The sequence below is a fragment of the Bos grunniens genome, chromosome 2, assembly GCF_055505025.1.
Source record: "Bos grunniens cultivar Pamir isolate PY7600 chromosome 2, Bosgru_T2T1.0, whole genome shotgun sequence".
Taxonomy (NCBI): Eukaryota; Metazoa; Chordata; class Mammalia; order Artiodactyla; family Bovidae; genus Bos; species Bos grunniens.
This window is the reverse complement of record NC_141166.1, coordinates 63,654,144-63,674,566: the sequence shown is the minus strand read 5'-3', so window position 1 is coordinate 63,674,566 and position 20,423 is coordinate 63,654,144. Positions and strand designations below refer to the sequence as shown.

General features: G+C 38.2%; 1 protein-coding gene across 21 annotated transcripts in view; it reads right to left on the bottom strand.

The window, feature by feature from the left end:
* CLASP1 (cytoplasmic linker associated protein 1) overlaps window positions 1-20,423 on the bottom strand; it is a 273,436-nt gene that overhangs the window by 74,873 nt on the left and 178,140 nt on the right. For 10 of the 21 annotated variants that reach the window (XM_086349101.1, XM_086349040.1, XM_086349068.1 and 7 more), the window contains 2 exons: window positions 10,412-10,519; window positions 5,878-6,045 (listed from right to left, as the gene is read on the bottom strand). In XM_086349101.1, coding sequence (XP_086205227.1) covers window positions 5,878-6,045; window positions 10,412-10,519 — 276 coding nt within the window. Of the gene's footprint in view, window positions 1-5,877; window positions 6,046-8,032; window positions 8,060-10,411; window positions 10,520-20,142; window positions 20,167-20,423 lie in introns of all 21 variants that reach the window. The other 11 variants (XM_086349179.1, XM_086348999.1, XM_086349010.1 and 8 more) reach the window with 2 other exon arrangements.

Below are 20,423 nucleotides of genomic sequence, written 5' to 3'. Positions count from 1 at the left end.
TTAATGAAGACAGAGAAACTCACACACGGTCAGTCACATTCCGTTTGCACGATCACGACATGGCCCATGTCTGGCCCTGCTTGGGCCTCACTGACAACAATAGGAGGGGTGTAGGCAAAACTCAACTTGCTCACTGCCTCACAGAGCTGTGAACTGCAGCAGGAAGGTGAAAGAGCACCTAAAGGTGAGAAAGGCAAAGAAAGCTCTCCAAAGAGCAAACTGGTATCAGAAAATACAACGTCAAAAGTCTTCCAGAGATGATCAGTTTTTATGGCTTTAACTTCTCCACAAGAGGATAATAAAAGGCCATAGTCATTTTCATATGCAATGGGTCCTTAGAAAGATAATTTAATTTGGATTAAAAAACAGAATAAAGGCTCTGGTCACTTAGCTTCATGAACTTACCTAATTAAGAGGGTTCACTGCTTCCAGCCTGGCAGTCTTTACAAACAGAAGTCACAAGGACTGACCCAGCTACAGAACCTGCCTACTTCAAACCAGTGTGTAGATGCTGCAAACATGATTACTAAACCAACAAACATAAAAAATCGGGACCAATAACCTTCATTCAGTGGCCTTGACATTAATTCCTGTTTTTCCTATGGGAAGCCAGAGAGATCTGCCTGTCATCCCTTCCCAGGTGCCTCCACTTACCCAGCCTCACACCTAAGTCTACGGCCAGTGGCCTGATAACTTCAATACTCATGCTGAATATCAGCCACTGGCCTGAAAAGAACTAATTACCTTCTCATGTCATAGGATACTGACAAGACAGAATCCTACGAAGCCTAAGGGCTAATATAACTTGGCCATAAATCTCAGAAAAGATCATGATGCCCTTATTTTTCAACTCACTTTGAGGAAACAGGAACGCAGTACTGGGAAAATACTCAGAAACAACTTTGCAAACTGAAAGCATGTAGCCACTTACGTGATAGCTGATGGGAATAAACACTTCCATCTTGAGAGGATCTACTAATTCTAGACTAGACAGAAATTACTTTGTCAGAAATATAAGAAAAAAATAACCTTGATTCACTGATGTGAAAATAGCAATGTTTACTACATTACAGTGAGCATAGCCTATGACTTCAGAGAAAAGGTAGATTTACGGCCAAACTATAACAAGAATGTCTTACAAACCAGAATCATAAAACTGCCTGACTTAGAAGAATGTGGAAGTGAAAAGCCAAATCAACTTCCTATTGTGTTCTCTGCTCAGTGCCAGAGGTGAATTAGACCCTAAAGGTACCCAAGTCATGTCCAAAAGCTTGGGTCTGTGCTGGTGAGCAAGGCAAGGTCAAGTGCAGGATGCAAGCTGAGCTGTCAGTCAAAACAGGGCTTCATGTGGGATTCACCAGTCTTCCCTGGTGGCTTAGTCGGTAAAGAGTCTGCCCACAATCCAGGAGACCCAGGTTCAATCCCTGGGTGGGGAAGATACCCTGGAGAAGGAAATGGCAACCCATTCCAGTATTCTTGCCTAGAGAATTCCATGGACAGAGGAGCCTGGGAGGCTACAGTCCATGAGGTCACAAAGAGTCGGACACGACTGAGTACTAACATTTTCACTTTCAGGAATTCCTAAACTTATCTTTATTTTGCTATAGTGATGTGGAAGTACTGGCTTTTCACTCAAAGCAGCACTAACGACTAATCAGCAATTTCTGATAACATTCTGAACAACTTCTACAGTAACAACCAAGGCAACAGGTGCTAAATGTTTAATTTAGCACCTTAAAAAACTAGGGAATATCTACTGACCCCTTCAGTAAATGACAAGTTGCTTAAAAACTGCAAGACATAACACTTATCCTTAGGGGACCAATCCCACTTCCAATGGATAAATGCCCCCCCCGCCTCCCCCAACCCAGCTCCATGCTAACTCAATGATCCAGCTGCTCAGCCTCTCTGGGCCTCCGCCTCTGCTTAGGAAGGTGAGAGAGAGAAAGATTCCCCACCATTTAAATGAAAAGGGTACTGGAACGTAATGTAGGTACTTCTGCATTCCTTTCTGAAAGGCATATGTGAAGCTCTAGTCCTATTCCACTGCCTACTCCAACACAATCAAAAAGTAGGAAGAGCAGTTCTGATAGTTTTTCACATATGTGCATGCTCAATCAATCATTTTCTTCTAGTTTTTGCCTGATCACATCTGAATTTTTACACAGCTCTCACACCCTTAACACGTATACTACAGCAATGAGTTCTCTGCTCTCTCTGTGGGCTGAGCTTGCTTTGTGAAGACAGTGAAGAGCATGAGAAGGAATAAGCAGACGTGATCTGAAATAACAGCAAACACAATTCTTAACAAGGTTTATTGTCCTGGTGTTTGACTCAGAGAACGGTCTTTCACCCATTTGTGCTGACTGGCTCCTTTAACATATGGCAACAGTAGTATGGAAAAAAAGAATGCTGCTTACAATTCTGTTCACGATTTTGCCCCAAGCTTCATTTAAGTACACTTAGTGATGAAACCAACAGTTCAAATATTGGATAATTAAACACAAGAGGAAAAAAATTCCACTTGTAGACCACTTCCAAAGACTAATCTACAAGGAGGATTTAAAATAAGTATATAAAAGTTTTTCAGGCTGTAATTAATTAGGTGGTCAAAGCTAAAACACAATATTCTGCATCACTCTGTCTTTTCATTGAGTGCCCACACTGAACATTCTACATAAGAATCTGTTATGGCAAAGGGGTGACAGAGGGGGAAGAGACAATAAAAACACATGTGCCGCCTGAACTTTCTGAAAGCACCATTCTTAGGGAGTCAAGTCCTGTGCTTACAAGGAATGCTGAGAAGCCTGGAAAAAACCATCTGACTAGTTTTTATTTCTTGAGTGACACTCTACTTTTATAATGTTTCAAGGGAAATCCTGACTCTTGTCTTTCAAGGTAATATCCTATAAGAACTATCAAAAGCAGAGGAAAGAAGGGAACCAAAGGCAAACTTTCAAAATGTAATTGCTATAGATATCAAGCTATTCATGTGACTTTATCATAAATAGAATAAACAATTCACACATACACTCATCTATCTCATTAGTTTATGAAGTAATAGACGTCAAGAAGGAAAAACATGGCAGGGTTTGCCTCTTAAGTTATCCAACAGGAATTACATTCTATTTTGCTTAAGAAACCTTAAATGCTAAAGTAGAAGACTTCTGACATCACTTTCATCACAGATAAGAAAATTTAGTTAAAAAATATTATTTCAAACAAAAAAGAATAGATTAACCAATATAATTTGCAGACAACTAGAATCAATTCTCAATGCAAATTCCAAGCCTAGTTTAGCTATGATTAAAACTATTAACTGGTTTGAGGATTACAGAAAATGTTCTTAAAAAGTGTTCCTAACTTTTTGGAGTATAATGAATCAAATGTTTATAGACACAAAGCATATACCCAGTATATATTAAATGAGAGAAGAAGCATACACTCTATTACAGAAATATGCTAATATGACACTCTATAAAATGGAATCTTTAAGTAGTGACAGAGGAAGAAGTGGAGATACACTTTACTTATACATATTTTTATAATCTGTGCATATATATTCTCACAATGTGCAAATATTTACATAAAGTATCTTCTTTAACCAGAATTGGATGTATGACCTCAAAGCTCCACCCGGAACTAATCCTCTTAATGAGCACCAAGGAAACAACTTTCTTCGAAATAATGTTTCAGATCAGAACTCTCTGGAAGGCAACAGGCTCCTCTTTAGTTCTTTGTGATGGATGATGTTCCAAAGGACTTTTTTTATGGCTTATGAAATGCTATCTTTTCAACTACCCACAATGCACAATGCACAATTCACAGTTAAGACCACAGACAACCAGGTCCTAGAGTTATGTCAGATAATCAAGGTCGGATTATTTCCCAATTTCAAGAAGGCAGTAAAAATGGCATCTTTAATAAATATAAAGAGTAAAATCTCCCCCCAAAAAGAATTTTTAAAAGTATGAAACAAATCTGGGTTGCCAAAAAACATTCTATAATCTTATAAAATTAATTATGGAAAAAGGACAGCTGAAACTTCACATCTAGATTTGAAATCAAATGTACTTCCCAAGCAAAACCAGATCCAAATACACCTATTTTATAGCAACAAATCTGAAATTTAGATATTCCAGTCATGGTATTTTCTCTGGTTGTAGCCCCATACCAGAGCTAAATAGCTGTTCAGCTCAAGGACCATATGATGTAATGCCCACAGAAAGTCAGCACTGCATAGAATTAACAAAACCATGGCTTGATCACATTTCTTGTTTCAGAAATGTTGGTTAAACCAAATCCTATTGATGCTACTTCATAAATAACTGTTCCTGCCTTCCTGAAGCTCAGGCAGCCCTCAAGGACATTTGTGAGCTGGACCCTACCAGTTGTCCTGCCCCATCTCCCACCTACCCTGTCAAACTTCCTCAGCTACTGTCAGAGGAATCACCAGAGGTCCCACAGTACACTATGCTCCCTCTTTGTCTGACTGCGTCTACACAGGCTACTCTCTACCTGAGGAGATAGAGTCTCCTCATCTCCCCGCCATACCTATTGCCACGTTATACCTCATCGAAACACGACTTTCTCTGGGAAGCCTGCCTTGGAAGGAAATCTGGGAGGAGTGGGGCAGACAAGGGCCCTAGAACATTCCTGTTCTATGGCCCAGAGCACCCGTCAGAATATCTGTCAAATGGTCTCACATTTTCGCCTCTAAGACCACAAGCTCTTTGAAGTCACAAGTTGAATATATTACATTTCTCTTCTAATTAAAAGGTTTCACAATATTCCCAACACATCATAGTAAACATTCATGTAAAAGCTGTTGATAAGATAAATGAATAAAGGAGACAGATAAGCCAACAGGACTAAAGAATATAGTGATCCGATTTCACATTAGTAGGTTTTCACTCTTAGAAAGGAGGTAAAAATATGAGTCTGAACACAGATTTTTCACAAAGTGTTACAAAAGACTTCTAACTTTTTTATTAAGAAGGTAGCATACAAGTTAGATGTTAATAGAGTAAGAGGCTGTCTTACTGACAGTTGAGAGTCAGAAAGTTATTCATATTCACACTACTCTACACACTATTACAAAGAAACTAAATACTACAACACAAAATAGTTTTCCTCTTTTTGATGATTATGTTTGAACAATATTATGGCAAAAGTAACTACACATATTCTTTGATGGTAAGTTTCACTAGTTAGGTTAGAGAAGATCAAAATCAAAATAAATGTGTACCCTGCGCGCGTGCATGTTCAGTCACTTCAGTTCTGTCCAATTCCCTGTGACCCAATGGACTGTAGCCTGCTAGGCTCCTCTGTCCATGGGGTTCTCCAGGCAAGGATACTGGAGTGGGTTGCCATGCCCTCCTCCAGAGGTGGACCCTACAAATTGCTTTTGAAATTTTACATAGGTTAATGGCTGCTGCTGCTAAGTCGCTTCAGTCGTGTCCGACTCTGTGCGACCCCACAGATGGCAGCCCACCAGGCTCCCCTGTCCCTGGGATTCTCCAGGCAAGAGTACTGGTTAATGGCTACTTAGTGCTATTCAGTGAAAGAAAAAGCAGCACTGCTTCTAACTGGGAAGAAAAAATCCTGCCCATTCTCCCAATTTTAAGGTTTTACAAAATGATTCTCAAACATAGAAGCCTACAACGGTGTGATTCTTTCCCATGACTTTGAAGGTAAACTCCACGTATTTTTTAGTCATAAATGAAAACTAAACATGCTGCAATCTGTAAAAAGCACACACTGAAATGTCTTTTTAACACAGACAAAATGACATCCTCAGTTCAAAAATAGCTATTTCCTACAGGAAACTTATGACCAGGTTGGGGATGGTGTTTCAAGACCTTTGAGAATTCTTACCTAATCCTATGCGGTTTGGACTTGTTTCTCGACTACATCCCTGACTCCTGGGAATCTTGCTTCGTTTTTCTGAAGAGGGTGTCACAGGTGGGCCTCTTGAGGAACCCCCAGTAAGGCCACTATAACCACTTCCCAACAATTTCCCTGGGGAACTGGATCGGCTGCCAGCTAAAAGTAAACCAAAACAAAGTTGAATAATGAACGTAAATCAAGAAATAAGTAATTTCAGAAGTCACTTTACACAGTAGTTCCAATCAAATACCAAAAAAACTTTGTGTAAAAATAGTTTTCTAGTTGATAATATCATTAATATTTTTTAAAAATGAAGGAGCATAAAAGAACATCAAATTATAATAAATATTTACACAGAAGAACCAATGATGGAATTCTGTAAAAATGACTGCCAAATTTCTCATTCAAAAGAATAAGCTCAGGTTCAGAACAAAAAGTCTCCCTATTCTATAACAAATTTCTACCAATAATCACAAAGGTGTTTATTAAATAATTGTTTTGCTTCCTAAAGGAGTGGATATGTTAAAAACGGCTTAAAGAATAGAAATATAACAAAAACTTCTTAAACATTAATGAAGGAAAATGGATCTAAGATTCCATTAATGTAACAAATGGAAAAGGGGGCAGAAATATGGTAAACAAAAATTACAAAATAAAATGGTAGTAATGATCTCAAATATACCAGTAATCATAATAAATGTGGCCTGATTACATTTATCTATTAAAAGACAGAGATTCCTGGGTTGGTCTAAAAACACTGAAATGAAATTCAACTGCATATTGCTTATAAGAGACAACATACATAAAACAAAACAACAAAATAGAATAAAACACTGAACTTCAAAAAGAAAATAATTATCCTTAAAGATATAATAATCATGAAACTTTATGCTACAAGTAACACAGCCCTGAGATATAAAATAATAAAAATACAGAGAGAAACTGAAAAGACCGTAATTATTTACATACCTCTCAGAAAGATTAATATCAATAAAAGATTAACATACTAGTCATAAAATGACAGAGCAGTCAAAACCATATAGATATGCATAAACATACCTTTCCATACAGACAAACGTACAGTCCAACAAACAGATGTACGTTCTCTTGTACATTTCCATAAAAACTATGTACTAAGTCTCAAAGGAAGGCTCAAAAACCCTACAAAAGTAGAAATTATGCAGAATACATTCTGTGATGTGTATGCAGTAAAATGAGAAATCAAAAACATAATATGGGGAAGGCGGCAGCAGGAGGGATAAACTTGGAGAGATTGGGATTGACAGACACACACTACTATATATAAAATATACAACTAATTTAGGACCTACTGTATAGCACAGGGAACTCTACTCAGTACTCTGTAATGATGTATATAGGAAAAGATTCTAAAAAAAAAAGTGGATATATGCATACATATAACAGATTCCCTTTTCCGTACATCTGAAACCAACACAATGTTATAAATCAACTATACTCCAATAAAAGTTAAAACAAAAACAAAAACCCATAATATATAGTTAGCAATTTTTATAAATGGCTAAGTGACTAGATACTTATACAACCATTTCTTGTAAAACAAAATTCTTTCTTAAAGCAAGCAGCAAATCTAAGGATCAGATCAATATACCCAAATGGCAGTCATTAACTTAGGTAGATCATCCCCTTAAGTACGGAAGGCAACAAAATTCATAAATATCAAGCACACATTATTATGCAGAAGAATAAGAATGATCTGGACAGCAGAAACCTTTGAAATAAAACTTACCTGGAAATTACACACACACCCTTTCATAATTCAAATGAAACACCAAGATGACTACTTACCAAAATTAGTACTTTTTAATGACTTAACTACAATTTAAGTGAAATTCATTATAAAAATTATCAACACACATTATCATGAAGAACCTACTGTAGGATCTATTAATTTTGCCCATAAAATTTGAGCACACAAACTATTAGGATGTATAAAAGGAGAAAAGAAATCCATTTCAAACACTAGAATTTGAACATACAGAAAAAATGGAGAAAGATTAAGCTCATAATAAAGAGAGAAATTAATATTGTGCGAGGCACATGGGGTGCGGGAAAATGCAAAAAACAAACAAACAAAAAACCAGCAAGAAGAGAAATGTCTTACCACCAGCAGGATTAGCAGATCTGGATCCTGGGTTATGAGAGCAGACCAAAGGACAGGCAAAAAGTGGATTAAAAGACAATAACACAATACAGAGGTCAGCATGCAACATAGCACAAATGGGTCTGTTTACAAACACATTAGCAAAAGCTGTTTTTCCTAGGTCTTGTTCCTCCTAGTCTACTTCTGTACTTGTTTTTATTTTATACACATCATACTGTATTAGCATTTATTTTGTATCTGTCCATGAAACATGAAAACACTTATGAACTTATCCTGCGCCAGGCACAGAGCAGGTGGATGAGATACAGGGAAGACTGAGGTAGTGCTGGGCCCCATGGAGGGCACCTGCTCTCTGGCTCTGAGCAGCCTGGCAGAAGTGATGGCATCTTTTTTTTTCTTACTTTTGTTTTGGCCGCCATGCACGGCATGCAGGATCTTAGTTCCCTGACCATGGCCCCTGCAGTGAAGTATGGAGTCTCAACCACTGGACCACCAGGGAAGTTCCAGAAAGTGACTTACCATCTGTGTTCTATACCACTGTACACCGTGCTCACCATAGGAAGGGCTCCATAAACATCAACAAAGTGAAAGAAACTGCTGCTAACTAGTTTCATCTTAACAATGTCTAATGCCAAATTCTTCAATATTTAAATATTAATCCTCACATAGTTAAATCCTCAGCTATTTAAAATATGCTATTGTCCTAAATTTAATATTAATGAAACCTACTTACTCTTAAACCTGAACTATGAATGCTAGTATATCTACATTTGTAAAATATACAGATGTGTTCATATTTACCTCCTATTAAAATAATTTTTAAAAAATATCTGATTTATATCTATAAGTTTAAGGTCCAGGCTTGATCATTTGCTGGTGTTGTCTCTTTCCTGTGAGTGGCATTTGGGGAATAAAATAAAACTGAAGAGTTAAAATGGGTCCCCAATGCAAGGTGCAATATTTTTATAATACTGAAAAATTAAAGCTCTATCATTTCCCACTACAGAAGGGACTTTATTTTCACCACCTCTTAAGCAGAAGACCCAGCGAGGGGCAGGAACCTCTGCAGAGACCATTGCCAATGAATAGCAGACATAAAAAAACATAAAAAACACTGTTCAACTTTTTCCATGAAAGAAAATAAACTTGTACAGCTGAAGGGTTCAGACATTTTTTTAATTCAACTAAATTCAAACATATTGACCTATTCTCTGAGTCCTAAACATTTTCTGTCAAGAAAAACTTCCTTGTGCTAAGATATGAGTCCTGTGACCTGAGTATTATATCTATCTGGGACTCCAGGCATCACTAGAGTTCAACAGAAAAACCAGAGCCAGGATATTACTCCCTAAGCAGAAGTTTCTGAACTACACCTGCACAACTTATGTTGTACTGCATGGTGTAAGACACTAAAAGCATGGGCTTCTGTATCAGACAAGCCTGGGTTGTATAGCCTTCCAATAATATGACTGACTTTGCACTTTCTTTTCAGAAAGAAAATAAAAGCTCGTTTCAACATGAGGACTCTTAATTATCAAGGGGACCTGAGAAAGTACCTAAATTCAGGAGGAGCTGAGAAAGAACTTCTAAGCATCTATGAGAGGAACTAAGGACTGGCTGCTGACTAGCCACTCTCTACACAAGCCAGGCAGACACCATCAGCTGATGAGAGCATTGCTGAGGGAAGGGCAGCCTTCCTCAGGCATGGTTGCCCTGCCCAGGAGGACCCTGACACCCGCCCCACTCCATGTGCACAGACAGGGAAGCCTATGGGGCCAGGAAGTGAGACATCAGGACTGGATCCTGGATGAGGATACACTGATCCCATGCATGGGTGCCCTCATGGGTGATGCTAAGAATCAAGTGGCTTGACATATACAGAGAAGCAATAATGGAAGCGAGGGCAGCTGAGCAAAAGCAAGAGCCCACACTGGCAGGAAGAGAGGAGCAGGGTGATGTGTTAGCACAGCGGGCTAGGGGGAGCTCTGAATGGATTTACTTCTTGCCACTGGAAAGAGACCTCAGCATGAGCAGTCACCTCCAGGGTGCTGTTCTTAAATTACATCAGGAGTCCTCATCGACAGCAAAACGGGTCATAGCCCAGACACATTTCAACTTGAAAGGCTTGAGGGGAAGAAGAGAAACTACATTTCACTGCTTACAAAATTTAAACAGAATGTAAGTCGCTTGGAAAGGAGACACAGGTAGATACTGGAATACTCCGTTCTGTAAACTTATCCAACATACATAAAGATCATTCAGTGTCTTAGCATCACAAAAATGTGTTTTTCCTCTAAAGTCGATAAAAATAATACAAATTTCCAACTGCAGAAGTTGGATAAAACTAAGATAACAGACAGCATAAAATATACTTCTTACGCTGGGACTGCGAGACCACTTTGGCGCGACTGCGGCCCCGACTATCGGCAGGTGTAGAGGCGACGTTAGTGGCACTCCCGGAGCTCTGCCGTCGCGTGCGGATCCGACCTGGAGGACACAGCAAACACAGTGCTTCCATAATGTTTCCAGTAAGTGCGACCCACTCAGAAAAGCACCCAGACCGCAAACAAGGGGCATGGGCTGAATCACCTCCAGGGCAGCAGGTCTCCCCCATGTGTGGTCTTGACACGCACATGTGTACTGGTCTGTATACACAAATTCTACAGACATGTCAGAAGCTCCCCAGAGATACTCATGCACCTATCAGGTGCTTTTGTTTCAACTATTTCAGCATATTCTATATTCACAGTCACTTGAATAATTTTTCCACAATTTTTTAAAATTAAATTCTCTCTCCTGTTGTCTACATAATCTGTCATATTTCCAAAAAGCAAAAAAGAATATTAGCTGTCATCTTCATAAAAACACTATAGGGGAAAAAAAGAGTAAATGGAAAACAAACAAATAAACAAAAAATCTTCTTAACCTGGCAATCAACAAAAACTACAACACCCTGGACAATAAATATTGTCTTGATAAATAGAATTAAACTTCTATTTTAAAGCATGTATGCCAGCAAGTTTCTAGGTTACAAAAGATGAAGTTTATTAAAAGAATCAATATTAGGAGTACCTAGAGAAATGACCTAAAAATAATGTAATGTCATAAGTATTTACGAAAAAAATTTGACACTGTATGTAAAGCAATGTGTTAACGCCAATTATTAAAGCATGAAACAATATAAAAATGAATTCATAAACAATCAATCATTGATGGTAAGAGTAGAATGATTAAAAATTAATTTTTAAATTCAGGGATTCTTTGTTTTCAAAGGGACACAAAATGCTCAACTTCCATAATTCAATCAGAATACCAAACTGATAGGGAAAACACAAAACAATCTGAACTCCCACTGGCTTCTTATGTTGTTCGAAAGCACATCGACCTCATCAACTGAGGAAACCTGCAGAAAGGCAATACAGGAAAACAAATTCAAAAGCTTGAAAAAGGTTCAAGAAATGAAGGTAAGGAACAATAAAATAAAGTATGACACTTAATTTTAAAAAAAAAAGAAGAAGAAGAAAGCTAGAAAGAATCAATGACTTTTAAGAGAAATTGAATGAAAGACCTAAAAATTCTAGAATCTATATTAAAATTAGTATAGATGTGTCTGGTGGAGAAAGTAAAGTCTGATGTTGTAAAGAACAATACTGCATAGGAACCTAGAATGCCAGGTCCATGAATCAAGGTAAACTGGACGTACATAAGCAGGAGATGGCAGGAATGAACATCAACATCTTTACAAATCAATGAACTAAAATGAATAGGAATGGGCGAATTTAACTCTGATGACCATAACATCTACTACTGTGGGCAAAAATCCCTTAGAAGAAATAGGGTAGCCCTCAAAGTCAACAAAAGAGATCAAAATGCAGTACTTGCGTGCAGACTCAAAAACGACAGAATGATGTCGGTTTGTTTCCAAGGAAAATCATTTAACGTCACATAATACAAGTCTATGCCCCAACCACTAATTCCAAAGAAGCTGAAGTCTAATGTTTCTATGAAGAGCTACAAGACCTTCTAGAACTAACACCCCCAAAAGGTGTTTTTTTCATCATAGTGGATTGGAATAGAAAAGTAGGATGTTCAGAGATACCTGGAATAACAGGCAAGTTTGGCCTTGGAGTACAAAATGAAGCAGGTCAAAGGATAACAAGAATTTTGCCAAGAGAATGCACTGGTCATAGCGAACACCCTCTTCCAACAACACGAGAGATGACTCTACACATGACTATCACCAGATGGTCAATACAGAAATCAGATTGATTATATTCTTTGCAGTTGAATATGGAGAAGCTCTCTCTACACATTCAGCAGAAACAAGACCTGGAGCTGATTGTGCCTCAGATCATGAGCTCCTTATTGCAAATTTCAGGCTTAAATTGAAGAAAGTAGTAAAAACCACTAGACCATTCAGGTATGACCTAAATCAAATTCCTTATGATTATACAGTGGGAGTGACAAATAGATTTAAGGAATTAGATCTGAAAGAGTGCCTGAAGAACTATGGACAGACGTTTATAATACTGTATAGGAATTACACTATTACAGTTTTGTGGTGACCAAAACCATCCCAAAGAAAAAAAAATGCAAGAAGGCAAAATGGTCGTCTGACAAGGCCTTACACATAACTGAGAAAAGAAGAGAAATGAAAAGCAAAGGAGTAAAGAGAAGATATCCCCCGGAGAAGGGAATGGCAACCCATTCCAGTATTCTTGCCTGGAGAATTCCATGGACAGAGGAGCACGGTGGGCTACAGTCCATGGGGTCGAGACAGTTGGACATGACTGAGCAACTAACACAAGGGGAGGATATATCCAACTGAATGCAGAGTTCCAGAGAATAGCAAGGAGAAGTAAGAAAGCCTTCTTAACTGAACAATGCAAAGAAACAGAGGAAATTAATAGAATCAGGAAGACTAGAGATCTCTTTAAGAAAATTAGAGATACAAAGGGAACACTTCATGCAAAGATGGGCACAATAGAGGACAGAAACAGAAGTAAAAGAGATTAAGAGGAGGGAGGTGGCAGGAATACACAGAAGAGCTATACAAAAAGCTCTTAATAACCTGGATAACCATGATGGTGTGGTCACTCACCTAGAGCCACACATTCTGCAGTGTGAAGTGGGCCTTAGGAAGCATTACTAGGAACAAAGCTAGTGGAGGTGATGGAATTCCAGTTGAGCTATTTTAAATCCTAAAAGAAGATGCTGTGAAAGTGCTGCACTCAACATGCAGCAAATTTGGAAAACTCAGCAGTGGCCACAGGACTGGAAAAGGTCAGTTTTCATTCCAATCCCAAAGAAAGGCAATGCCAAAGAATGCTCAAACTACTATATAACTGCACTCAGTTCACATGTTAGCAAGATAATGCTCAAAATTTTCAAGTTAGGCTTCAACACTATGTGAACTGAAGAATTCCAGATGTTCAAGCTGGATTTAGAAAAGGCAGAGGAACCAGAGACCAAATTGCCAACATCCATTGTATTATAGAAAAAGCGAGGGAATTCTAGAAAAACATCTACTTCTGCTTTATTGACTACATGAAAGCCTTTCACTGTATATATAGATCACAACAAACTGTGGAAAATTCTTAAAAGAGATGGGAATACCAGACCACCTTACCCGACTTCTGAGAAATCCGTATGCAGGTCAAGAAGCAATAGTTAGAACCAGACATGGAACAACGGACTGGTTCCAAATTGGGAAAGGAGCACGTCAAGGCTGTATATTATCACCCTGCTCATTTAATTTATATGCAGAGTACATCTTGCAAAATGCTGGGCTGGATGAAGCTCAAGCTGGAATCAAGATTGCCGGGAGAAATGTCAATGACCTCAGATATGCAGATGACACCACCCTTATGGCATAAAGTGAAGAGGAACTAAAAAGCCTCTTGATCGAAGTGAAGGAGAGTGAAAAAATTGGCTTAAAGCTCAACATTCAGAAAACTAAGATCATTGCTCTCTTGCATATGCATGTGAACATGCAATAAATAGACGGGGTGAAAGTCTGACTAGAATTGTGGAACCTGGGATTAATTTTTTTGGGAAAAGACAGCTTTATGATATCAAACTTTCCATTCATTACTGTTTTCTCTATATCACTTTCTTCAGTGTTTTTCTATAAAGCTTTATAAATTTTTCCAAAAGCTTTACACAATTTTGTAGACTTCTTCAAAGGGGCCTTATTTTTATTATACAGAATTTAGTTTATTAAATTGTATCTCCTAATTTGTTCACAAACAAGAATACAACCACTGTATATTGATCTTAACTCTAGGAATCTCGCTAAACTTTTATTAATTCTACCCATTTACATGTAGATTATTTGGCATTATCTAAATAGAAAACCACCTTCAAATGAGACTTCTGTTTTCTCCCTTCAAACTCTACCCTTTGATTACTTTACCTGCTGTTTTGGAACACAGAGCACAATGCTAAAAAGGAGTACAAAGTGGGTTTTGTTATCTTGAGCCACAGTTTTGCTTTTTTTTTTTAATTCTGGAATTTCATAAAAATTATATTTCAACAAGTTAAGAAAACTCATTCCCAATTGCTAAGGATTTGTGAAAAATGTTTGTTTTTTAAATTAAATTATTAAATGCTTTATTTTCACCTTCTGATATAAGATTATTCTCCTGGATGTACTGAGCTGCTCAGTACATTCATTTGAATGTTCAGTACATATATTTGAATGTTCAAAGCTATAAGGTTTGAAAGTACTTTTTTTTTTTTTTAAAGAAAGTATTTAGCCTGGGCTAAACCTCTTACTACCCTGCTTGTCTTTCCAAGTTTTTATTTCTTTAAATATCAAGACAACAAAATGGTTTCTTTCTTGGAACTTGATGGGAACTCTTTAAGATCTATACTGAAGTTGAGTTCTTCTGATGAGGATCTATGCTTGCTTCTGCTAGTGTCCTATGGAGACAAGCAATTCACAGCCACTTTAAACTGACTTATCTATTTGGATTTTTCATATAACAAAAGTAGCATAAATTCTGAGCAAAAATCTGCATGAAGACCCAATTTATGGTTGCAGATTTTCAGAGAAGATAACTTTCCCTGCTCCACCCAGTAACTGAGGTTCCAATGGGTAGATTCCCTCACCCTCTTCTATTTAGTAGAGTTAACCTCTTGTTCACCAGTGATGACATAGGTCTTGGGTGGGTTCGAGCTTACTTTCTGTCACTCCATGCCCTAAATACTCATAGCAATGCCCCAGGTCTCCAGGATTCAGTCAAAACCTCAAGATGCAAACCAGCTTTGGCTCTCATCTCTTGGGGTTTCTGCTCTTGCTAAAGCATGTAGATGTGTGGCTTCACTGCGATGAGTGATCTGTTCTCAGTTGGGAAGATCATTTAGACTACTGAATTCTGCATACTGCTAAATATACAAGTTTCTTATTTCTTTTAATCATTTAAGTATAGCAACTTTATATTATATAAAAGACCCTTAAGTATTAAAGAGATTATGTTTTTATTCTTTTGCTTTGCTGTTTATCAGTCATCATAGATGTAATTTTAGACCATGAGCTCATACTTGGCATACTTTAATCTGTGAGAACCCTAAGAAACCAGATTTGAGAGTGGCTTTCTCTGTAGAAGTTCAGTGTTTGCTACTGTCAGGCATCCTTGGGAGCTATAAATGCAGACCATTTTAATCCATCAGGTTGGGGTTTCCAGATAACACAGGTAAGATAAACTGACAGCACAACTTGTGTGAGAAGAAAGTTTAGTTACAAATTAGGGAAGACTGGTTTTTGCTTTGCTTGGGACAAAGTCAAGAGAGAGATCATGTCAGTTTGAAGATAAAAAGGTTTTTTCCCCCCAAACCCACCTTTTCATGGATATATAGTACTGCTAAAATGCTGTCTTAGCGATAACTCTTAACTCTCACTGAGGTATTACATAAGAAATCTCAGAGCATCCTTAAAATCAGTTTTTGGAAGTTTAAAGGGTCTCTGTTGTATTGTACTCAGATATATATATATATGAAACTATCCATGACATGGTTAGATAGCATCACTGACTCCATGAACATGAATTTGAGCAAACTCCAGAAGACATAGGACAGGGAAATCTGGCGTGCTGCAGTTCATGAGGTTGCAAAAAGTCAGACATGACTTAGCAACTTAACAATAACAACAAGAAGTATATTTCCTTTATTGGAAGAGGTTTAGTTTCAGTACTTATATTAATTTGGCAATATTACTAAAAATACCTGCATATGTTTTAAAGAGATGATATAAAATAGTCTATAGTCTTTAGGAAAAATAAAGTCTATTCAATAAACAAACTAAAAATATACTTCAGTTCTACACCATGACCTGTTAATGACATATTCATTCATACTGTGTTTTGACAAAGACAGAAAGAAGATGTGGGGAAAAAAAAAAGCCAGCAAAAGTAAAAGATATTGAAATGGGATATCAGGGGGGAAAATTCTGGAAGGAGAGACAAGAGAGGCATTTAGAGAATGCATATATCTAGAGAAAAGCAGATCCATAGGAAAACAGAGACCTGGAGAAGTGCAGCCTTTGACTTATGTGGAAGGAAGGATCAAACACCACCTGTATATCATGGCCTTTTAATGGTGCTGCTGAAAACTGCTTCCAGTCACACTGCCATTCTTTTAGAAAAGCCCTCAGGACAGGAAATGAACTGGGTATACTGGTTTAACTTGGAAGCATGGTTCTCCCACGTTCAACTTAGCTGAAGACAGTTAAAAATCATTCAACAGCCTCCCATCATTCGAGTCTCTGTGCTCCTGCCTGAGCTCCACGTGGAGATGTGAGAATGCAAAGCCCTTCACGTAAATTTCACTCTCGAGCTGGGACCTCTAGGCCCATGAACTGCTTCACACTCACTGGCTGGGGCACAATACACTCGACTGCACTCACACGTGGCATTTGTGAAAGAAAGTTGCAAAGTCGAGCACTTGTAAGTTTGCTACCTCTATCTCTCTACAAAAATAACTTTTATCATATTTTTTAAAGATAAAAGTAAAAGAAGTTTAACACTTTTATTTCTATATATAGGCACATTTTTTCATTGTGCAAAAAGGCTAATCACTTAAAATTGCTTGGATAAATATACAGCAATACCAAACGTTTTATTTCCCAGTAAAATGGAACCAAAATCTAAGTTTCTTTTCCTAAAGAGCAGACAAGGCTGCAGAGTCTTTTTTTAATCATGTAATCTTAATGAAAATCACCAATAGTTAAGCATGGCCATTGACCATTTAATAACATTTAATAACATATGATAACTTATTCTCTGAAACCATCAGTTAAGTCATCAGTATCCACAGGTCACTGAAGTTATTTTTTAAGTACTTTAAGTCTTCATTTTAAATTATTTTGGAAAAAAATATGAATAATACTTTTCCTGAACCCAGCAGTTAAATTAAAAAAAAAAAAAAAAAAGCAAGCGATAAGATAAGAATCATTCATTTTCCTCACAAGCTGAGTATCTGCAGGGGCCTCTGTGCCTGTGGGGACTGTTCCAGGGCCTGCTGGGATGTGCTAGTGCACAGATGCTCAAGTCCCACAGCTGCCTCCATATCCCAGAGCAACTGAGTGCAGACTGTGCAGGACTGCATGCTTACTGAAAACAAGCCGCCTACAAGTGGGCCCACACGCTACAAACCCATGCTGTTCAAGGGTCAGTGGTGATTGATTACAAACTCTCTCACAAATGGCAAAACAGATAATATCAATGTTTTCTTCTTCCAAATCCTCCAAGTCACTGAACATAACACACTGAAAGATGACCTGGAAATAAATTTTTGTTCAAAAGTTGAGCTTTGAGTTCTTCGCAAAAAACATTTTTCTGATTAGTCGTAAATGTCAGGATAGCTACTTCATGTGTGCGATAAGGAACCTCCAGAGAATATTTATTTTTCTCAATCACTGTAACAAGGGAGTCACCAGGCTTCAAATGTATTGTCTGAATTTTGAATTCAGAGCTTCCAACTACCGATTTAAATTTCTGCCTCCTGACGCAAGTATCTAGTGCTTGTCCTAAGAGCTACCGTAACAGATAGTCAACGCACATATTAACAAATTTTCAAAAGACTCAAAATGATCCTAAAAATTCACACAGGAAACTTGACAAGATGCTAAGTGGTGTTCGCTGTTATGGAGCTTTTCTAAGCAGCCTGCTAAATTTCACAGGTGAAACAGAGAGAAATGACAGTTGAAAGGGCTCCCAAGGCCTCTATTTTCTATCTCATCATCACACAAGGCTGGAGGTTCTGACCCGCCAGCGCTGTGACAGTCTGGATGGCCCTGGAACCAAAGCCGACCCACATGGGATTCTGGCTAATTCTGAATTCTGTATGATTAAGGGCCCACAGATCATCCTCCACTTTCCTACCAGAAGGAGAACCAGAAAGAGACTTCTTGTCCTCAGCTTCCAGCACAATAACTGAGCAAGCAACCCTCTGACCTTACCCTGAACAGGTAAAAGAAAGCTAAAGGTAAAAGACAGGTAAAAGAAAACTGAAGGAAAAAAAAAAAGTGTAAAATCTCCACTGCTGGGTGGAATAACAGGCTGACTTCCAATCTCTGGTACAGATATATGAAATCAACCAGGGCACTCTGCAAAAAAATGTGGAAATTCCCACATCATGTCTCTAACTTTCCGTCTCACCTGCATTATTATTGTATCCTACTCTATTCCCTGTCCATCTAGCCTGAGGAAATACTTAAGATTCTTTCTTGGAGAAAAAGAAATATAAAATGACTTGTTTCAACTAAAAACTGGAAGAAAACCACACCTAGCCTCAGTCTTCTATCACAATGGCGGGCTTAGCATGACACAGGCCTTTTGTCCATTTTTCATTTTGGAAACTTCTCATTTCAAAAGCTTATCCAACTCTAAGAACCGTCAGTGGAGCTTGTTGAAAATTCAGGTTCCTTGTTTGTTCCAAACTTAATCAGAATTTTCAAGGGGCAGCACCTAGGACTCTGTTCTTGTAAGCAAGATTCTAGGAGATTTTTATGATGAGATAAAATTAAAGAACACTGATCTTGAGACTATATGTCTTTTAAAAATTTCATTTGAATTTCTCCTTTGTGAATTTCTTAGAAAGTAGTATATGAATTAAAAGCACTGTGAGCTGCACATCTCGAGATAAAACCCAGTCTACTCTGCTGGCTGGCCTTTAGAGGGGCTAAATGTAACACAGGAACTAATCTAGCAGTTCCTAATTGTTAAATCACTATCCTGAGGGTTGCTGAATCTAAGCCATTACCTTACGCAAATGAGATAACTCTATATTTCAATTATCTGAAACATCATGCTTACTATCTAGAGACTTTGCAAAACTGATCATGTCTATCACGTGCTAATCAAAGAACTGTACTGACAGGAAGAGCTCCGTCTAAAATTCAAAAGAATCAAACATCAGAAACAGCCTCTTGAGATCAACACAAAGAGAAAACAAAGTGGATGTGGGGATGTGTATTTCTTCCACCAGTTATATTCCTGTGTGTCCCAGAGAACAGAGCACAGAGAAGGCATTTAACCCAGGTTGATGAGTGGATGAATGAGACTAAATGAACGAATGGGGCTGGCATCAGTGGGACAAACAGAAACAGTATCATATAATTCAGTAGCTTCAAGGGAGAGAAATTACAATTTTTTTTTTTTAGCGTCTAGAAATTACCTGCTAAAAAACCTTTACCAGCCTTTAACCTGCATTGCCAATTGACACTGAAACTTATGTTTACAAGAGGAAAGGTCAATCCTGAAAGGCCCACAAAAGCACAAAGTGAAGAGGAGGAATCAAGTGGAGGTGGTGCTTCAGGAGTGACAAAACCTGAGATGAGTCACCTACGAGGTTCACAGGGATGCTCCTCCCAGTGTGGGCTCAGAGTGACACGCTATGGATAGCACACTGGAGCCCAAATCCACAAACACAACGACTGAACAAGAAAGGAGGGGAGCGTTCAGGCAGAGGGAAGGCAAGACCTGGTGGAGACAGGCGGAGGAAGAGTGGAGGGAAACGCGTGCAACGTGTCATGCAGGGACCCCAGGGAGGGCGAGGGCACCAGGCAACACTCGTGGGGACACACCTCTTCACAGAGACAAACCGCTTACCCTCCGCTTTAGTGGCAGTACCATCTTTAAGCAAATTAAAAAAACAAGGGAAGGGATAACAGGGAACAGTTAGTAACATCAAAAAAATTAAAAAGCAGAATGTTATTATTAGCTACCAAAAAAGCAAAAGTACAATTTAAAATAAAATTAAAAGGGAAACAAGTTCAACAGCAAAGCACAGTCTGAAGCAAGTAAGTGCACCGTCTATTGAAATCAGCTTAGGAGAATGTGCTTTTTGCCTTCAGAAAACACCACACGAAAGGACAACCCAGGGTCAGGCC